This window comes from Schizophyllum commune (assembly GCF_000143185.2).
Source record: "Schizophyllum commune H4-8 unplaced genomic scaffold SCHCOscaffold_10, whole genome shotgun sequence".
Classification (NCBI taxonomy): domain Eukaryota; kingdom Fungi; phylum Basidiomycota; class Agaricomycetes; order Agaricales; family Schizophyllaceae; genus Schizophyllum; species Schizophyllum commune.
The window spans coordinates 1,506,877-1,525,715 of record NW_026089547.1 but is presented as its reverse complement, the minus strand read 5'-3'; the positions used below and the strand labels follow the sequence as shown (position 1 = coordinate 1,525,715).

The following is an 18,839-nucleotide window of genomic DNA, read 5'->3' as shown; positions in this document are numbered from 1 at the left end:
GCGTTCTCGATGCGTCGCTCGGCGGGAAGCCGTAAAAGTCCCATCAGAGGATGTGCCTACAGTGCAGAAATGTCTCTGTGGGCTTTGGTACGTCCCCGTCTTTCTCTGCAATATTTCACGCGAAATGGATGGGAGGGCAGAAAATTACCGTATTTGGAAGACGGTTGGGAAGCAATCAAGGACGCGGCTGACTTGGATTGCTATAAAGCCAGCCGCTCGGCAAGTGATTGTTTCCCACCCTTACTCTCTCCCACCATCACATTCTGCTAGGCGCTCTACTCTTCTGCCCTCGTTATCGCCGTCGTCGTCACCGCCGACTCCGCCGCCCTGCCCACTATGCCCGCTGTACCGCGCGCCGTCAAGGTTGGTGACCGGCCCTTACGGTCGTCACTGTCGTATCTGACTTGCTGCTCTCAGAACCACCGTCAAAAGCGGTCCTACGCGCCGCTTCCGACTTCATGGCGATTTAAATGCAAGTCGAGCTACACCGTCGAGGAAGCGCTCGCGCTCGAGCAGCAGATCCAGGTGGTCAAGAAGAACGGCGCAAGGTGCGTGCTGACCTCTTTGACGACGCCATAATCTCACGAGTCTGTGCAGACGCTATATCTGTCCCTCGTGCGACAAGGACGCCGCTCAGAAAACCGAAATCGAGATTCATGTCCGCACACAGTGCGTATATGGTGTTCAACATTGTGTCCACCGTACTGAACTTGAGGCTTAGCACAAAGCTCTGCAGATACTTTTGTCCTCAATGCGACTACAAGGGCTCCGACCCCTCCGCGATGCAGAAGCACTGCAAGAACATCCATGGCTGCAAGTCGCCGGGGAAGGACGAGCTTCCTGCCTGGATGTCGACGTCGACGCCACTGCTGGCGTCGACATATGACGCACCCACCCCGCTGGACATGACCGCCGCGAAGGAGGACAGCTCCAAGGTCGCGGATATCCACAACTGCCCTGCCAACGCCGCCCACTTTGTGTCGCAGCCACCGCCGCCGCCGCCAACGACGACCCGCAAGCGCCGCGCCTCGTCTGCCATCTCCCCGCCCACCGTCACGGCCTCCATCTCGCGCATGTCGGTCTCGTCAGCGTCGCTGGCCGCCGCGAGGTTGCCCATCCAGCCCTTGACGCCGCCAGTGATGGCGCATCAGGCGCCGCTCGCCCAGGACCCCTACCTTCCCACGGATGCGTCAGCGTACCAGCAGGTCAACACCTCTTATGACCAGCATGTCGACGCCTCGTACGGCCAGTCCGCCAACACTAATGGCCAGCCCATCGACACCGCCTACGTCCAGCCCGTCGGCACCTCTTGCAACAACTACCAGCACACCAACAACTTCACGAACCAATTCATCCCGCAGATTTACAACTGCAACCAGGTCGCCGATGCCTGCCACGAGACGCCCGCCGACATCTACTCCCACCCGCTTGCCAACACCTATCATGAGCCACCCCCCAACACCTACTATGGCCAGCCCTTCAACACCCACGCCCCTTCGCCGGCCTCTTCGTACTCCTCTCACGGTACGTATCGGTCTACGGACTCCCAATTCTCATTGGCACAATACTCACGGACACTTCTGCAGGTTCGCAAGTTGGTTATCAGCCCTCAAACGTTTCGACTTCCCCCGTGTCGACATCAATGCTCACCCCGCCGATCTCGATGCCCGTCCCGACAATCCCGACATTCAGCGCTGCCCTTCCGCCGCTCGACACGTCGATCTCGATGCTCAACCCAATGCCCAACACGCCGATTTCGATGTCCGCCGCGCCGGCTGCCGCCCAGCCCTTCCGTCCGCGCCGGTTCTCGTTCAACCGCCAGTACCGCAACCCTAACGAGCCGGTAGCCGAGCCGTGGGCCAACACCCAGCAGCTGTGGAACGAGGCCAGTCAGGAGTGTCCCAACGAATCTTTCGAGCAGCAGTGGAACAACACTGCCGATCTGCTGTGGTCTGACGGCCCGCAAGTGTTCGACGACCTCCTGCAAGGCTTTGACGACTCGACCTACCAGCAGTGCTCTGAGGCCCCTCAGCAGAGGATGTCGCCGCCTCACCAGGAGCAGACGACCAACGCCCCTGCGTGGTCATCGTCGAGCTCGTCTTGCAGCTCGTCATCGTTGGATGGCTCTTTCCCGTCCCAGCCACTCGGCAACAATGCACTCCCGCTGCACGACGTCGAGTCCCTGTCGCCCTACGATCCCTCATTAGATCCGATGTTCGCGCACCTTGACCCAGACGCCTTGCTTTCATTCTGGGTGAACTCTGTCGAGCCTGTCTATCGGTTGTTGCGTGACACGAATGCGCTGCCGCGCCACTTGACTGAGCAAGACCTCCTCAAATTCATGTTGGCCAACAACTAGTTGTGCATCAACGTCAACGCATCGTTCGACTCACTGTCCCACTTGCATCGTCGTCGTCGCTGTTATGCTCTGTCCCGTGTTGTCGTCGTCCACCCTCGTCGTTGCAGCTGCGTGTCAACATCCCACGTCCCATCTCATTCCCGCTATTCGCCGTCTCCACCTCTGGCTTGTTGTCTCATCGTGTCTTATCATCCTCTCCATCTCGTATTGTCTTCTCCCATCCAATTCTTGTTTTCTTACCTGCTCTATCTCGTCTCATCCTGTCTGCTCTATCTCATCCCATATGCTCTATCTTCCCTCCATCTCGCTCTCGCATACCCAGCCTCGCTAGCATATCACACGCTTTGTAGTCATTTCGCACGGCACGCCGCTAACACGGACGCATACTTATCCCTATATATCTTGGCTTGTATCTCTCACTGTACCTGACTCGACTTGTATTTCTACCTGTTTTGACTCGTACCCTTTAACAGCTTTAGCTCGTATCGTTCAGCACCTCTGGCTCGTCATCCTTTAGTAGTTGTAGCGCTTCTCCCCATCCAGCACGGATTGCCTTTGTATTTTTGACCTCATATGATACCCCAATGTCATAGGCAGGGCTGCACATAGCGCCCGCCATCTGCCATTGAATTTTCCGGAGCGAATCGTCGCGAACAAGTCGAGTGTTGAAGAGTACTGCGTCTCGTACTGCCACGAAGACGACTGGGTTCGTCCCAGGCATTGCTCATCACGGGTATCTTGCTCATCGTGTCAGCCTTGCTTACCTAGAGGTCCACCACATGTTCACAAATTTTTCCAGACAGACTGATACATTGTTCTGCGTCGCTCCGACACACGTCTACTTCTACCCATTACAAGGCGAATATCCACCTACGCCATCATGCTCCCCTACACCAACAAGCTCGCCTACACCGACCAGCGTGCTCACTACACCCATGTTCACGACCCGACCACATCCACCTCCCGCGTATCATCCAGCTTCGCCAAGGCCTGCTTCTTCAGCTCCTCCTGCTCGGTTGGCGTCTTGAACACGGTTGCTAGCGGGAACTTGGCGTCGCACGCCGCGCGGAACTCGTCTGCCCGCCCCGACTTGATTCGCCGCAAGAAGGCCAGTACGGCGAGGGCGTCCTACAAAATGATGCAGGAGTCAGCATTTTTCCGACCACGGCTTGATCTCTGCCGCTTACCTTGATACCCAGCTCGACTTCCGCACCGAGCGCCGCGAACGCGGTGTTCTCCACCTCCGCTAGCGGTGCACCGAGGATCTGCGCTGCCCGCGCCGCTGCAAGCACGGCGCGCGGCGACGTCGAGTGCTGCTGCAGGTATTGCGAGTTGTACGTCTCCAGCGAGACCTCCTCGGGCAGAAGCTCCTTCAGCGCATCCGCGACGACAGGCCCCATGGGTGCCGGTGGTGATGGGTTTCGGCGGCGCACGTCGACGAGGCGGACGTGAACGTCGGGATGCTCAGCGTCGAGCTCCTTGGCGCGCCGGAGGGCCTGGACGGCTTGGAGATGTTTGCCTATAGTGTTGTGAGATTGACAGGTTTGGGAGTAGTGAGAAGGGTTGGGGATACGCACCTCTCCGTACAGCAACATCATAGATTGCTATCCAGACATCGATGTTGTTTGGGCAAAGGGTCGACAATGGTGACAGGAGCTTGGCGGCCCTTTCCAACCCGTCATCCGCGCGCAGAAGCTTCAGACCGTCGGGGTCATCGTCCTTTGGTGTGGGAGGCTCGATGCCCTTGTCTTCGTGATCCTTCGCTACAATGCCGTTCGCTATGAAGCATGCGTCAGCAGGACATTCTCAAGACACCATCTTGCCAAGGTGCAAACCGCATCAGTGAATAACTGACCCTTCTTGTCGTCCTGCTTGTTCGCAGCGGCGGCCTTTTTGGCGGCCTTCTTTTTTGCCTTCTTCTCCGCGTCGGTCATCTGGCTGCCGGATCCGGCAGAGCTGGCTAGTGTCGGATCGTCGTGGACGGAGACCCATATCTGCAGGCCTAGTCAGCGCCGTACCCACCACATCCATGCATGGGCATACGCACTCGCGAAGCAGCGATGGCGGCGTTGACGTACGCAGGATGTGATCGCAGGTTGTCTTCCCACTTCAGCATGCTGTAGCAAGTTGTAAGGATGTCTAGACACGGGAGTTACGGAAGGAGAGACATACTCCAGGTACGCATTGAGCATAAACTTGCGTATTGAGTACCCGTGGAAGTCGTACTGGTCGTCCTCGATGTCGTTGAAGACCTACAACGAGCTCATTAGCATCACCTCAGCCTCCCACCTTCCCCCGTCGTGGACACCGCCTCATCGGCCCCTAACTCACCTTCGCGATCGCCATGTACCGCTTGAGCGCCAAATTCGGCTGCCCTACGTGCTCGTGCGCGTTCGCCTGCTCCGTGAGGTACAGCAGGCTCTGCATGTCCTCGAGGTCCGCGCCCGGACTGGGCGCATCTTTCTGCTGCTGTTAGCGCGTGGTGGGCGGTAAAGGGGTCTAATTACCTGGAGGGAGGATTAGCAAGTCTTGTCAACTATAGTAGAGTATGCGAGAGATGATAAGGCGCCGTCAGGATAGGATGCTCACCTTGGTGAACATGCCGAGCAGCGCGCTGGCTTCCTCGCTGAGACCAGCTCGCAACCTGTACTTCGCGCTCTTGGTGTTGAGGAAGCGGTCCTGGCCGTCCAGCAGCCGTGCGTCCTCCACCGCCCGCACCGCACCCCACGGGTCGCCCGCGCGCTTCAACACCCGCGCACGGATGGTGTACAGTTCCGGCAGCGTCGGCGTATGCGCGACTGCCTTGTCCAACAGCTCCAGCGCCTCCTTGTGGTGCCCGAGATACGAGTGGTGCTGCGCCAGGTAGTACAGCGTCCACAGGTACGTCGTCGGCTCACTGTCGCTCGGAGCTTGGTCTGCGGCACTTCGCACGCCCTCCACGATCTTGCCAATTATGTCGCGCTTCGCCGCGTCGCCGTATAAGGCTTTGAGGTCGGCGAAGAGGGATGGGATGCCCTTCGTAAGTCCATCTTCGACGTATGCGTGCGCGAGGTCTTCGAAGGAAGCGCCGTCGGAGGTGCCGTCGACGGAGGCTACTACGAGGGCGAGACGGCGAGGGGCCTTGGCGCGTGGGTGGATCTCGGCCATTTCTTGAAGGGTTTTGAGGGCAGGGGAGGAGCCGGGTTCTACATGGAGGATGGTTAGGGGATTAGTGGTGCGTAGGAAGTACGAAGTACGCAGACGGACCTAACGCGCCACCGAGACGCTCGATGTACCCAGCATAGTACGCATAGCTCTCGGGGTTGTGATCGATGAGCGCGCGCCAGGCGTTCGCCGCTTCGTCCGAGCCGAGCTTGGTCAGGAGTCTAGCTAGGGGCGCGTTCATTAGCGATGATCGGCTAGAAGGTCGGCCGGAATACACAGGCCGGCCAGAAGGACACACCTCGCGTCTCCATGATCGCTGTCCGATCAACGATGGCGCGCTGCTTCGCGTTGTGGTCTAGCAGGTTGAGGGCGTCCTGGAGTTGGCCGAGCACCTCCAGAATGCGGATGTGGTACAGCAGGGTCTCGGAGTGCTCGACGTCGTAATCCGGGACATCCTGGTACGGTCGTTAGCATGGATAATGGTTGAATACACTGCATACGCACCTTCAGTGACCGCTCGTAGTGCTCCAAAGTTTTCTTCGCGTCCTCAAGGTCGCCGTTCAGATGGTACGCGACCGCAAGTGCTACCCAGTGCTGCCGGAGGTGTGGACGGGTGCGGACAATCGTCAAGCGGGTTTCCACGAGCGCATCGTAGTGTCTGAGTTGCGTCTGCAGTTGCGCGGCATCGCGGAGCAGGTTGAGGTTCTCCTACGTGACTGTCAGTGCGCCGATCGCACCCATCGTGCAGACCACGCACCTTATCGCACTTGAGCGCCTGCGTGTAAGACTTGAGCGCTTCCTCGTAGTTCTTCTCCCCCTTCTGTATTATGCCAAAGACGTGCCAGCAGATGTGCGACGTCAGATCGAGGCGCACGCCCTTCCGCACGAGCTCGATGCCCTCGTCGCGCCGCCCCGCGTGCGTCAGAAAGAGCCCCTTCATGCATAGCGTTTCTGGGGTATATGTTCAGCCCAAATACAGCAGGATATGTTCGAGCACATACCACCATGCTCGGGGAACTTCTTCAAGATCGCGTCGGCGGTCTTTATCCCCTTCTTGATGCTTTTCCTCTCGTAAAAGTCGAGGAGCTCTTTGAACAGCGAGCTCTCCTTCGAGGGGAGCTGACGCTTTTGCAGACCGAGCTGGGCCAATTTGTTGGACATGACGGGGACGAACGGCGCTCCCTCAACTTGCGCGCTAGTACGTCGTTCTACGGCACTCGGTCCGCGGTCCAAAATTTCACGGTCACGTTACATGTTCAACTTTTCATGTCTTCGCATGTCTTATAGACGTGAAATAGAACTGGGGAGGTTGCCGTACATGTCATCTGCTACAGTATGGAAATCCATAGGCTGACTAGCCAAAATATATGCACGGCCACTATTCAGATTCATGAGAACCGGACGGGCCAGGGACGGGCCTTGATCTGATAGCTCAAGCATTATATCGCCGAGACTGTTGGCTGTAAAGAGTACAAATATCACTGTTAGCGGAGGGTGAGATGGATGGGGGACGTCAAACGATCTCCGGGTGTTGAGCAAAAGTAGGGTACCTGAACAGCAGCAGTGATAGGGCGGGAGAAGCACCACGAGTTCCTACTGCTCGCAACGGTCTTGGTGCATAGTATTACTTCTATACACATCGAAGAGGCTGAAGAAAGCGACAGCAATGTAATAGCAAAGAAAGCATTGATCATGACAAGGTGAGTACGGGGCCCGAAAGAGGGCAAATCATCCCACGATCTAGTGGAGATGGGTGATCGGAATGTGCCGGTTCCTGATGCCTCCGTCGACGGAACCAAACCGGGCAGACAGCGTATGTTGCTCTTGTCCATGGCGATGGCTCGGCAGGATGCTTCCCCTCGCCCCTCCGGCACTATGCCCAATTACACTGCGTATATCTTGGAACTCTGCGAGGACTTCGAGATCGATTGAACATAGATAGACGAAGCTACGTGTCCCTCCCACCGTTCATTGTCTGCGTTTTCGTCTCATCGTACCGTTCTCCAGCAGTTTCAGCAACCTCTTGATGAAGCCAGCCTTACTCTCTACTGCCTACGGCCAACGACTTTTGCCCATGCGCGCTCCTGAAATTGCGATCTTGGTTGGACCTACCAAACCCATTCCATCCTGGCAGATCGAATCGCCGAAGTCTACTAGTCGCGGAAGCTTTGAAAACCGTCACACTTCAGCGTCGATTTTATCCACAAGGGGCCTACTTACTCACCCAAGCGTCGCGGGAATTGCCCCTCTCGACTCGAGATACTCACATAGCCCTAGGCGCTGCTTCTGTGGCGAATCCGACGCCCTTCGATGCCCACAACCACTGCAAGATACGAAGCCTGTATCGCAAGAACATTTTACAAATTATCATTGACCGTTGGGACTCTGTCGATGAGATCCGAGATTTCTATCTGCCCTTTGCTCCGCCCAAGCTCCGCCTCTAAATCGTTCGCCCGTTACCAATGCGCTGTTCGCATATTTTTCCCAGTTCGGCGTTAAGAGGCATACTACTGTCCCCAGGATGCGCACTGCAGGGCCGCGCTGCCTGCTCGACTACGGGAGTCCGCCGTTCTCGCGACGGTTCACCTGTCCCCCGCCACAACATCCGAAGCTGTACGGGTACAGGTGCCGCCCCACCGGGGATCTCTTGCACCTGGCGTACACCTTCAATGCGCCATTCAGTTCCATCGATAACCTGCCTTCTACCCTGATGGGTTCTCGTGTGAGTCGTGTCACCTGAGGATGAGCGGTCCAGGCAGCGCCATTGTACCTTAGGGGAAGCTGTAGATCGACGTCAGTGATAACATGCGCCTGCCAGCCGAATGTGCAACATAAACTTGACATCACGGACGTCCTTGACTCACAACCACGACCACCTTGCGCCCCCCGCCCCCAGCAATCGCTTGCCCTTCCACCCTGTCATGTCCTACTCGCCGACCAACTCGCAATCCGAGTTCAATCGATACCTCTACGCTACGCAACCGCAAGAGCTCGAACTGCCCCAACGCAGATTCCAAGCGGCCCTCTACGAGACTCAACTGTCTCCCGAGATCGCTGCACACGACGACTTTGGGGATTTTCCCGCTTCGTCTGACGGCCTTGGGCCGTACCCGTTCTCTCGAGCTGAGGCCAGGTCGCACTTAAGTGCGTCCTCGGTGCCTCAAATAATTCTCTCGTCGCTGACAGCTTCTACTCACTATACTAGCCCGATCGAGCTCCGCTTACCCGCCCTTCGTCTGCGATCACGCACAGGCCGAGTTATCGGATGAGGGCTTCGCTGCTTTTACGCCCGCCGCACAGATGGCCGCTTCCCCTGGCGTCGACCTTCGCTTGGGCAACTGCTACGCTACGCATGCGTCAAACGGCTATCGCGAAGGTTTCGGTATCCCCTCACTCTCAAGCAGAGGCCCATACGAGTTCGGCGCTCCGGCGTTCCCGCATACAAAGAACGATGCTTGCGCTTCTGGCGCGGCCTCGTTCTACACGCAGACATGCCCTACCGCCCTTTGGCCTTCCCCGGAGGCCGGCTGGTCTTCGTCTCCCACGCCGAGTTTCACCGCCACCGACGCTTTTCGACGGCAGTCTCCGGAGAAGGAAGCAGAAGCACTTGACAGCGCACGAGTCAATGGACCTGGTCGAGTCGCTCGTCGAGCTGTTGGCTCCGCTGCGCTGACGGACGCCTCCCTCCGCCGCCGCCGCCGCAAGACATACCGCGGAGCTCACTTGAGGATATGTCCCCACTGCGGACATACCTTCACGCGAACAAATAATCTCAAGGGTACGTGGCTTGCTGGGCTATGATTTCGCTAATCGACGATACCTTGCCTCAGATCACATCCGACGCCACGAGAACAAGTTAGCGTTCAAATGCCCTGAACGCGGCTGCAACGGAGCCTTCAATACAATGAACGATCTGAAGAGTCATCTTCAGAGGATGCACCGCAGAAGTTAGGATGTAGACCTTGCGCTGTACGCCCTCCTTCGGAACCATGCGCCAATGGCGCATGCGGCACCGAGCTCTGCTGGTTACAGCGCAGAGCTCATGGAACAATTTCTATTGTATTTTATCTGCGCGCTTCGCGTGCGCTTTTCTGTGAAGGGTTCACACCCTGCTTCGACACATTCACCGAGTATTCCACACCGCTTTAATTGTATGATCTGCTGAAGAGCCCCTTTTGTCTCGTCGACTTTCTGCAGAGGTCACTTCCTCGAGAGGTTTATGACCTACAACATGGGGATGCTTTTTCCCGCCAGCAGGCCAGCAATGGACATTGCCCAGGCTCGAACCCACGCTCCGTCGCTGCGGCGAGCGACCACGTGAGAAAGTCCGCTTGGTGGTCGCGACGCCCCTCTTTCCCTCAAGTTCTCGTGCTTTCCATTGGCAGACGCCCGGCAAATATATACGCTGCTTGCTTCAGACGGTATGATTCCCTTTGTGTTCAAGGAAGAGACCGACGGTTGTTGTGTCTTCGGCAAAGCACTGCGAATTCAGCGAACTTTTGAGCGTCCCAGCATTCACTGTTGTAGCACTGCAGTCCAGTGAAGGTGTGTTGTCATTGAATACCTGCGGAACTTCTAACTCACGTCTCTAAAGGCGATCCACCATGACAGACGTCGACATGCTCCCCCCCTCGCCGTCCTCCCCTATCGATTGCATACCTGTCGAAGTGCTCGAAAAGATCCTGCTCTGGGTATGCGACAGCACCCCCTTGATCCTGCCCCCCTCCAAGACCCAACTACACCCACCCCAGCTTCCCGTCGCACCTCTTCAGCTGGGCTGGGTCTGCCGGCAATGGAGAGCCCTCACCCTCGGCAACACCGCGTTCTGGACGCCCCCGAAGATCAAGATCGACCTCGAGGAGTACGAGCTCGGGGAGCTCTGGGAAGAATGGTCCGAAAGCGACGACAGCGACGGTGACAGCGACAGCGAGTCCGAGCGCGAGTCCGCCGAAAGGAAAGCCCGGCTGGCCGAGCACGATCGCCAGGTCGCGAACGCCGCCACCATATTGAAGTGCTACCTCGACCGCTCGGGCTCGGCGCCGCTGCCGTACGTGCAGATCAACGCACTGCTGGACCTGGAGTATGACTTCTTCGAGGATTACTGGGAGCCCAGCTTCGGGCCCATCCTCCTCACGCTCGCCCCCTCGCTGCCGCGCTGGCGGGAATGCACCATCCCGGTCTTCCTCGCCAACATATTGCGCGAGATCGCAGGAGGTGCGCGGCCCCTCCTACTCGAGGACGTGCACATGCCGCACACGTACGACTCCATCTTGGACTCCGATGTCTTCGTCGATGCGCCTCGTCTGCGCAAGTGGACCGGGCCGATAGTCGGCATCGAGCTGCCGTGGGCGCAGCTCACGCATCTGCACGTCACGGTCTCCACCCCCATCCGAGATGTCTTCAGGCTGCTGCCGAAGCTGAAGCAGGTCGTCGACCTCGACTTACGCATCAACGGCGAGGAGTCGGACGAGCCTCCCGTCATTAAGGTCGTTTTCCGGCGTCTACGCATCCTGAGCGTGCAAGTGCCCACCCGTCGTGTGCTCTCTCGCCTCTTTTCCGCCCTGAAAGCACCCGAGCTACAGGACCTGACGGTGATCGGCGCGGGGCATGGTTCCTCCGGTCTGAAGCTGCGCACTTGGCCTATGCGAACATTCACTATGATGCTCGAGCGCTCGCAATGCGTCTTAAGGTCTCTGCACCTCGAGTACATTTGCCTGCCGCAAGCGCAGTTTGTCGCCCTACTGGAGAAGGTCCCCCGCCTGCAGGACTTCACTATCACGAATCATAATGTCACGAACGACCCCGCGAGGCCTGACCGCCCGACGACCATCGGCGACACTGTCCTCGAGCGTATGATCGTCAGAGAGGGGGCTGACCCGGCGTTGCTCTCTGAGCTCAGGGTGCTCAAGATCGACGGGTCGCTGCACTTCGACCCCGAGGTCCTCGTGGAGATGGTGAAGTCGAGGACAAACCCACGGCTGGAGCATCTGCATCTGCACATGGACGGCAAGTCCGTCGTCGACGTGAACGAGCCATTGGAGGGGCGGTTGAAGGGCATCATGGGCGAGAAGGGATATACGTGGAGCTGGTCGGCGGACATTAGCTTCAGGAAGCGGGGCGTCCTCGAAGCGATGGGCAGGGCGATGGAAGAGGAGGAATCGAGGACAGGAATGTCGGAAACAAGTACCTGACTATCTATATCTTATGCATTTGTATCAAGCAGTTTATGCTCTACTCTCGATTTCTTGTTCGTCGCCGAGCTTGTGCTTGAGCTTCATGGATGGATCGATCCCTCGACAAAGCCGAGAGGTCCTCAATTGGACCGCGTTCAGGTTTTACAAGGCAGTCTCGAGGCACACAACCCTGGACCCCGCATCTTCAGGACGCTTAGACGTCACTCCACGAGAAGTCTTGCTTCTTGCCCGCCTTCGGATTGCATGCCTCAAGGTGCTTGCAGGCTAGTCTTGCGAGCCGAGCCGATCTTGTGCGCCCGTCTTGCGACTTGTATCTTGCATGTCGAGCCGACCTTGCGTGTGACACCGGCCCTGAAGGGAGAGAGAACAAAGCCAAAACGGCACGCCAGTTGGCCCCCACCCGCAAAGCAGATGAGGTTCACCCTTGGGCCACGATGAGGCCTGGCGCCGGAGCACGCCCGAAGGCGGTCCTATTCCAAGGGAAAGGCCCACAAGGGGCCGGTCTCCCCAAGAGGGAGACCAAGAGAAAGAGAAAAGAATAAATAGGAACAAATATATAAGAGTTAGCGCCAGAGGTTTTGGGAATCGAGAGCGTCGAATCGGGTCTTGACTGAGAGGAGCGGAGCAGAGGCGTCGGCGTGCGCAGGTACGACCTGATAGAGCGGAGGAGAGGCACAGAAGAGCGGGAGAGGATCATTGACGACCAGAGGAGCAGCTCGAACATGTTGGCGAAGAAGATCGAGAGGACTTTAAGCACGTCGAACGGGGCGAAGGCGAGAGATTGAGGACGGTCTTGACGAAGTTGAGCGGTGCGGACCTTGACGTACGAGTGGCATCGACGAAAGAAGATGTCGTAGCCGCGTAGTCAAGTGCGTGAGCATGTCAGAAGCAGAGCCTCGATCGTGAACGTATGTCCTAGAGCACAATGAGAGGGGAGGGTACGCGAAGCAGATTCGGCAGTCAGAGCTGGAGTTCAGATCGAGTGGCGTCGACAAGCTGTGCAAGATATGAGCGACAGCGCAGGTAATATAGAAGTTGACACGCACCAAATGACTCAGAAATGGTGATCCCAATCCATCGGCGGAGAACTCGAGCTATCGCAGAGCCAGGCGTCAGTGCGCCATAAAGTGGCCAGAGGTGGACGGTACTTGACGGCGATCTTGAGGAACGTTGTGGCAAGCAGACGAGCGCAGGCAAGTAAGAGGCAGGTGAGGTATAGTAGGACACGAGGAAGAGGGCAACAGGAGTGGCGGGCAGAGGATGGGAGGAATCGGTGAGTGGCGCGGTAGGCAGAACATCACTCGTATACAGTACATGACGAAGAGAGGAGAACGCGAAGGGAGGAAAAGAAGATAAGAGGAAATGCCACTAGGCGGGTGCGATGATGGGGGCAGGAGGCAGAAGAAGATGTGGCGGGACCAAGCGCAAGGACCCTCCTTATGTACCCCGCCGGGCCGATGCCGGCGACAAACACGCGCACGTCACGGGACCGCGCCGGGCCAAAGCGTTACAAACATAAACGCAGGCCATGAGGCCATGACACAAACAAACAGCTGCTGCGGACCATGCAAGAAGGCGAGTGGCCGCGCGTATTGGAATGACGGCATAAGATGAATGGAGGCGCACAGATGCGGTGCTTAAGTTGGCTTCTGAAGATCCTCCATGGTTTGGCGGGGGCAGCCGCCAGCCACTATACTTATCCAGACGGCGGCAACGAGCCGACATGGACAGAGAATTTGCAAGTGAATATGCAGTATGTATTCCGTGACCAAGAACGATAGGTAGACATAAAAAGTGGGTTCTATGGGGTACAACAGCCTTATGAACATGGCTCACAACAAAGTCCATTCACAAGTGGCACCAGTGGCATACCATGCCACCTTAGACAGACTGCACCGGCGGCGCCTCCTGCATGCGCACCCAAAGCCCACTCTAGTAGCATAAGCGGTGAGTACCGAAGTACAAAGAGTTTGACAGAAACCTCACCTTAAAGTACATCGTCAAGTGCACCCCAAAGATGCGCTTCTCGATCTCCGAGCCCGGCGTGTCAGCCGCGGTAGGCGCCCTGATGGAGTCGCGCGGCTGGACGTCCGTCGCGAGAGAGAAAGAGTCGAAATTCTGGAGGAGCTTGACGAGGAAGAAGGACATCTCGTTGTAGGCGAACTGGACGGATTGAGGTCATCATTGCGTCCGAGCCCAATAAGTATTTCAGCGAGGGTCCCTTACCTGCTGCCCAAGGCAAATACGCGGACCCGCGTTGAAGGGGACAAAGATATACGGATTGTGCGTCAGGTACTTGCCGAGGCGCTCGTCGATGAAGCGGTCGGGGTCGAACTTGCCCGCTGAGACATTTTTTAGCAAGGCAAGTGATGGCGGATGCGAGCGTGGGCGAAACCAGCGAGAAGGACGCACCATCCGGTCCCCAAAGATCCGTGCGCCGGTGCATGAGGTAGACGCTGTAGAGACACCTGAGTTTTCCTCGTCAGCCTATGGGAACTTTGGTTGTAGGAGCGAAGTTTTTGCCTGGTGTTCTTGGGCACAAAAATGGGCGGCTTCGCAGCATTCTTCGATGGAAGCAACGTATCCTTGTTAGACGTCCTGCAAATATAGAGTAAGCAGGGGAGGCAAGCGCCATGATTACAAGCCCTTGCCTAGCGTTGACCGGACTACACGACAGGTCAGCCTTCGAATTTTGTGACAAGCAACCGAGACGACATACACAAGGGGGTACAGCCGAAGCGTCTCGTTCAAGAACGCGCGCAGGTCTGCTTCGGCTATCAGTTAGAGAATCGCAGAAGAACTCCCACAAACACGCACACTTCATGTCCTTGATGTCGTCGTATGTCGGACTGCGCGTCGGGCCCACCTTCTCGAGTATCTCGGCACGCAGCTTCTCCGCAATCTCGGGGTACTCTGCCAGCTTGTATATGCCAAAAGACAACGTGCCCGACGTCGTGTCGCGCCCGGCAACGAGGAGGTTGATGAGCTCGTCGGCGAGGATGCTGCGGTCTGCCCGAGCAAATTAGCGGTCAGGAGGTAATGGGATGGAAAAGTAAGAGGGGATGGGTCGGTATGGGGAAATTAGTGACGAAAGCAAGGGGCATCACCCAAGCGTACCCTGCGTGAAGTTAACCAGGTGCTGGAGAAGATTGTCGCCCTCCTTCGGCTTGTAATCCGAGGGGCGCTTTGTCGCGTCGACGTCGGATTTCTCGACCGCAGCGGCCTCGAGCAGGTCACGGATGTAATCGTCCACGACAGCCCTTCGGGAGCTCAGCAACCTCATCGGAACTCCTGAAATCCCACGTTTACCTCAATGGCCGCACTTTATCCTTCCAGGACTCGATCAGCCGCCACGCAGTGCCCACCTGCACCCTTGCCGCCGTAAAGTCCTGGCCCATTCCAAATGCCTTCACGAACCGATTCGACGGGTGGTTGAGAAAGTACGCCGCATTCGACGCAGTCGAGCCCTCGGGGTACGCCAGGCCCGCGCCCGTGGAGTTGACGTCGTATCCGAAGAGATACTCGGTAGCGGAGTCGAGCGTAAATCGCGCGACCATGTCCTGAAAGTCCACGGGGAAGCCCTCCGCGATGCGCGCCTTAGCCTGTCGGAGGATGGCGTCCGCATGCCGGTTGAAGTTGGCGAAGTCGGAGATACGCTCCTTGTTGAAAAAGGGGCGGGTCATGAAGCGGTGGAATCTGGGGAAGGGATGGTTAGTGTTGAGGAAAGAGTGGGTGGACGAGACGCAAGGAGGGGGGTGAGCATGGATGAAGCGACTGATGCTACGAATGGAAGAAGAGAGCGGACTAGGGCACTCACTTCCACATGTCACCATCGATGCTGAAAACGCCGTTGCCGAGGAGAGAGTAAAAGGCGTCGTTGACTACAGGACCTATGCTCATAGTAAGAGCCTACCCATGACGATTCATAATCTACACGCACCCTTGTCGAAATCCTCGAACTTCGTCGCCAGGATGGCCTTGACGTGCTCGGGTTCGGTCGTGACGATCTGTGATTCGGATCAGTCTGAGATTTACTGACGAGAAGAAGCGTGCCGTCACTCACTTGCTCATCGCCCAAAATATTGACACGGTAGGTCGTGGTGCCCATCTGCTTGAACCAGCCTTGCAGCACACCGACTGCTTACATGTCAGTACAAGGTCAAACACAAGTCTTGAACGTACCAAACGATTCCTCCTTCATTCCGCGACGCACAATGGCGAGATTGTCCAATCCCCAAGGAGTCTTGCTGGGTACAATGGGTGCGATCACCGCGCCCATCGCTGCCGCTTGCCTGCCGCGGCGGTGATCCTCGATGACGCTCTGGGTCATACACAACAATGGGTTCGCAGCGAGGACGACGAGGACCGGCACCCAAAGCGGCAGGTTGACCTCCTTCACGTTCTCGAAGACGCGAAGGCAGCCATACGCGATGGCTGCGGGGTAAAGCAGGGGCGGGACCGCCTTGATGAGGAAGACGATGCCAGGCGGAAGTGCCATGTCGAAGGAGGGATGGAGAAGTGAGGAATTGCGTACACCATGAAATCTCTTATATGACCTGTCGCATTTACAGCAACGGCATGGTTCGGTAAGAGATAAGCGTACACCTGAGCTTGGGAGCAGCGAGGGCCAGGAGGATACGCGGCGCGGAGGCGTTCTGCGTAAATTTCATGACTATGCACTGCGCATGGCTAGCCATAAGTGTCGTCCTCGCCTCCCCATCCGTGCATCCGGGCGTGGGATCTGGCTTCGAGCCAATCAATGTCCCCAGGTGCCAGGAGCATTGCGTGGTGGGTATGCCGCAGGACACGGGGGACCGCTCCATCATCGTTGAGTGCGAGAGGCTATGCCAAGTCACCTTGTAAATTCATTGTATGGTAGCCGGCATACGTACCACCCCTGGGACTCGGCTACTGTCCTCAGTACTTATGCACCAAAGTCTTCCTTCGGAAAGGATTTCGTGAGTCGTATTGCAGTACAAACAGTGAGAAGAGATGTAAAAGTACGAGGTCAAGGATGCGTTGACAGGAATAATCGTCAGTTACACGGCCCTCTTAGTAAATTGACGCAAATATCAACAAATACACGCCTATTGACGCGCATGCGGCGGCTTCCAGTGTCTTGACGCCTTTTCCTAGCTAAATACGGCCTGTCTGTACTTACAAAGCTGGATTCAAAAATACATGTTTTCAACTTTGCAAGCCAAGTAATCTACATGACCGAACCTGACGCGCCTGCCTCCTGCGCCTCCATCTCCTGAGCCCTTTGTTCCGCTATCTCCAAGTTCGCAAGAAGCTCCTGCATCCACGGCTTTTCCAAGTCCCACTTCGACCCGCACCTGTTCGTGAAACCTCGTGGACCGAGACTTTGGTTCAATTCCGCCTCCGTGTCCCGATCAATATCCGACGTCGACTGGTCGTCGATGTATATGTCCAGGTTCTCTATACGCGGAACAACCCGCGAGCGCACCATGTCAAGCAGCAACGGCCAGTCGAACCTCAGTATCCCCTTGAGTATGAAGCTCCTGAGCTCAGGGAAGAGTTCTGCTTTCGCGCCATCCACCGCAGTCAAGCGACGGAGAAGGCAGTTATCGACCGGCAAGTCGTGCTGCCGCTCGGGCGGCTGTAGCGCCATATGCTCCTTCAAGCCGAATTCTGTGAGGCGAGGCAGGCGCTCCAGGATTCCAATGAGGTCGCCCCGCGGCATGAGGATGTCCGCGAGGATCAGGCTAGTGAGCCGATCGCATCGGGAACGCTGCAGCCAGCCTTCGAAGTGGACCATCGGCCAGCGCCACAGGCGGATGTATCCTGAGAATTGCTCGTCGTCATCTCCGCGTTGGGCGGACCCCCGGAGTCGCAAGGACGACAGCTTCGGGGTGGTCAGCGAGGCGAGGAGGTGCTGAAGGACGGCGCCGGTGTCCACGATGAAGTCTGCGCTCTCGAGGTTCGGGAGAACCACTGGCGCGGTATCAGATCCGTGGGAAGGGAAGGGTTCGTTCGAGTTGCTCCAGATTTGAACCTTCATCTTCACCAGACGCTGACTTTGCGACACTATGCTCATGAAGAACTGGATGGAAACGAAGCGGCTCACGCCCAGGTGCGTGAGCTGCGCCCATGGCAGCACACCAGCAGTCCTGTCGGAAAAAGATCCCGCCAAGCGATGCAGGCGAGGCGCTCTGGCAAAGAGGTCCACCGCAAAGTCATCGTACACCGGCTGGAAGTAGACGATTGCTGATCGGAGCTGGAGGGGCGACCCAAGCTGAGCAGGGTCCGTGGAAAGCCAGTCGACGAGATATGACGGAAGCCAGCAGGTCTTCCAGCGCGGCATGGTCGTGCACGCGAAGCGCACGACCTCCCCAACGGTCGCCTCCCAACGCTCTTCATCATTCAGGTATTCGGAGAAGTGAACCTCGAGCGGCGCATCCTTCGAGCGCTCGAAGTAGCACCTGAGCAAGGCGATGCTTTGCGCAACAATGCGGCTATGCTCGGTCGGTTCGTCGGCCACCTCCTCGATCGCCGGGAGGCGGATGTCGATCGCTGCGTGTGTCCAGCAGGCGGGATTCGCGAGGGCGATGGCTCTCCATCGAGCGCATACCCAGCTGATGGCAAGAGCGGAGTACCTGGGGTGCTGGTGTGCACTGTCCACATGTGACAGTGGGGGCACGTCAACGTAGTCGTGGCTGTCCTGGCACACTTCGAGGAGGACGCAGTCGAGGAGCTCGTTGGGAAGCCTGTTTATGGGAAAAGTCGAGATTGTCGGGTCATCACAGGCGTTCTGCGACATGGAGAGATTTTTCGCTGTAAGCAGGGATGATCAGCGTCGTGTCATCGATGCTGGCGTGTGTGGACGCACCTGCGGTCAAGGTACCGTACCGTATCTCACGCAGTGCACGATGAGAGGATTGTGGGAGTTGGCAAGGTGCATCTCCCGCTGGGCCTGGTCATGGTCGCGACTGTCCAACCGTTGACTAAATCGTGGAGTTTGCGGCCAAGAACGCGTCAGGTCGGCGTTGGGTCGGGGTCTGGGTCGGGGTCAGGTCCGGCTTCGGGGTCGCGTGCGACATGCGCAAACAAGGACAACCAGAAGAAATAGCTTAATTCGGAAACAATGAAATGTCCATATTTGGCAATAATCAGCAGCATTA

At 57.3% G+C, this 18,839-nt stretch overlaps 7 protein-coding genes across 7 annotated transcripts; 4 read left to right on the top strand and 3 right to left on the bottom strand.

The window, feature by feature from the left end:
• Positions 1–320: 320 nt before the first annotated feature.
• Positions 321–2,359, top strand: SCHCODRAFT_01359522 (uncharacterized protein; the record flags this gene model as incomplete). Its single annotated transcript, XM_003028539.3, has 5 exons — positions 321–363; positions 418–548; positions 598–669; positions 722–1,524; positions 1,587–2,359. Exons 1-5 carry the CDS (start codon positions 337–339, stop codon positions 2,357–2,359), a joined length of 1,806 nt encoding a protein of 601 aa, XP_003028585.1. The 5' UTR covers positions 321–336.
• A 770-nt stretch (positions 2,360–3,129) lies between these two features.
• SCHCODRAFT_02637483 (N-terminal acetyltransferase A, auxiliary subunit) lies at positions 3,130–6,671 on the bottom strand. Its single transcript, XM_003028847.2, has 13 exons — positions 6,505–6,671; positions 6,261–6,454; positions 6,008–6,211; positions 5,802–5,958; positions 5,606–5,728; positions 4,949–5,544; positions 4,691–4,822; positions 4,532–4,611; positions 4,407–4,476; positions 4,215–4,353; positions 3,937–4,137; positions 3,547–3,878; positions 3,130–3,487 (listed from the first exon to the last, which is right to left on the bottom strand). The coding sequence occupies exons 1-13, from the start codon at positions 6,662–6,664 to the stop codon at positions 3,299–3,301; spliced, it is 2,577 nt and encodes an 858-aa protein (XP_003028893.1). The 5' UTR covers positions 6,665–6,671; the 3' UTR covers positions 3,130–3,298.
• A 666-nt stretch (positions 6,672–7,337) lies between these two features.
• Positions 7,338–8,125, top strand: SCHCODRAFT_02637481 (uncharacterized protein). The gene has a single exon (XM_050345972.1). The coding sequence runs from the start codon at positions 7,530–7,532 to the stop codon at positions 7,875–7,877; it is 348 nt and encodes a 115-aa protein (XP_050198597.1). The 5' UTR covers positions 7,338–7,529; the 3' UTR covers positions 7,878–8,125.
• A 200-nt stretch (positions 8,126–8,325) lies between these two features.
• Positions 8,326–9,455, top strand: SCHCODRAFT_01159645 (uncharacterized protein; the record flags this gene model as incomplete). The annotated part of the gene is made up of 3 exons (XM_003028540.2): positions 8,326–8,647; positions 8,709–9,281; positions 9,334–9,455. 3 exons carry the CDS (start codon positions 8,326–8,328, stop codon positions 9,453–9,455), a joined length of 1,017 nt encoding a protein of 338 aa, XP_003028586.1.
• Positions 9,456–9,863: 408 nt separating this feature from the next.
• Positions 9,864–11,811, top strand: SCHCODRAFT_02060873 (uncharacterized protein). Its single transcript, XM_050341649.1, has 2 exons — positions 9,864–10,048; positions 10,098–11,811. The coding sequence occupies exon 2, from the start codon at positions 10,108–10,110 to the stop codon at positions 11,692–11,694; it is 1,587 nt and encodes a 528-aa protein (XP_050198596.1). The 5' UTR covers positions 9,864–10,048; positions 10,098–10,107; the 3' UTR covers positions 11,695–11,811.
• Positions 11,812–13,578: 1,767 nt separating this feature from the next.
• Positions 13,579–16,195, bottom strand: SCHCODRAFT_02513428 (cytochrome P450; the record flags this gene model as incomplete). Its single annotated transcript, XM_050343293.1, has 12 exons — positions 13,579–13,629; positions 13,684–13,860; positions 13,924–14,039; positions 14,110–14,165; positions 14,238–14,363; positions 14,417–14,462; positions 14,515–14,706; positions 14,815–14,957; positions 15,007–15,393; positions 15,515–15,587; positions 15,638–15,704; positions 15,911–16,195. 12 exons carry the CDS (start codon positions 16,193–16,195, stop codon positions 13,579–13,581), a joined length of 1,719 nt encoding a protein of 572 aa, XP_050198595.1.
• Positions 16,196–16,754: 559 nt separating this feature from the next.
• On the bottom strand, positions 16,755–18,703 carry SCHCODRAFT_02637470 (uncharacterized protein). Its single transcript, XM_050345971.1, has 2 exons — positions 18,548–18,703; positions 16,755–18,492 (listed from the first exon to the last, which is right to left on the bottom strand). The coding sequence occupies exon 2, from the start codon at positions 18,476–18,478 to the stop codon at positions 16,907–16,909; it is 1,572 nt and encodes a 523-aa protein (XP_050198594.1). The 5' UTR covers positions 18,479–18,492; positions 18,548–18,703; the 3' UTR covers positions 16,755–16,906.
• Positions 18,704–18,839: the final 136 nt, after the last annotated feature.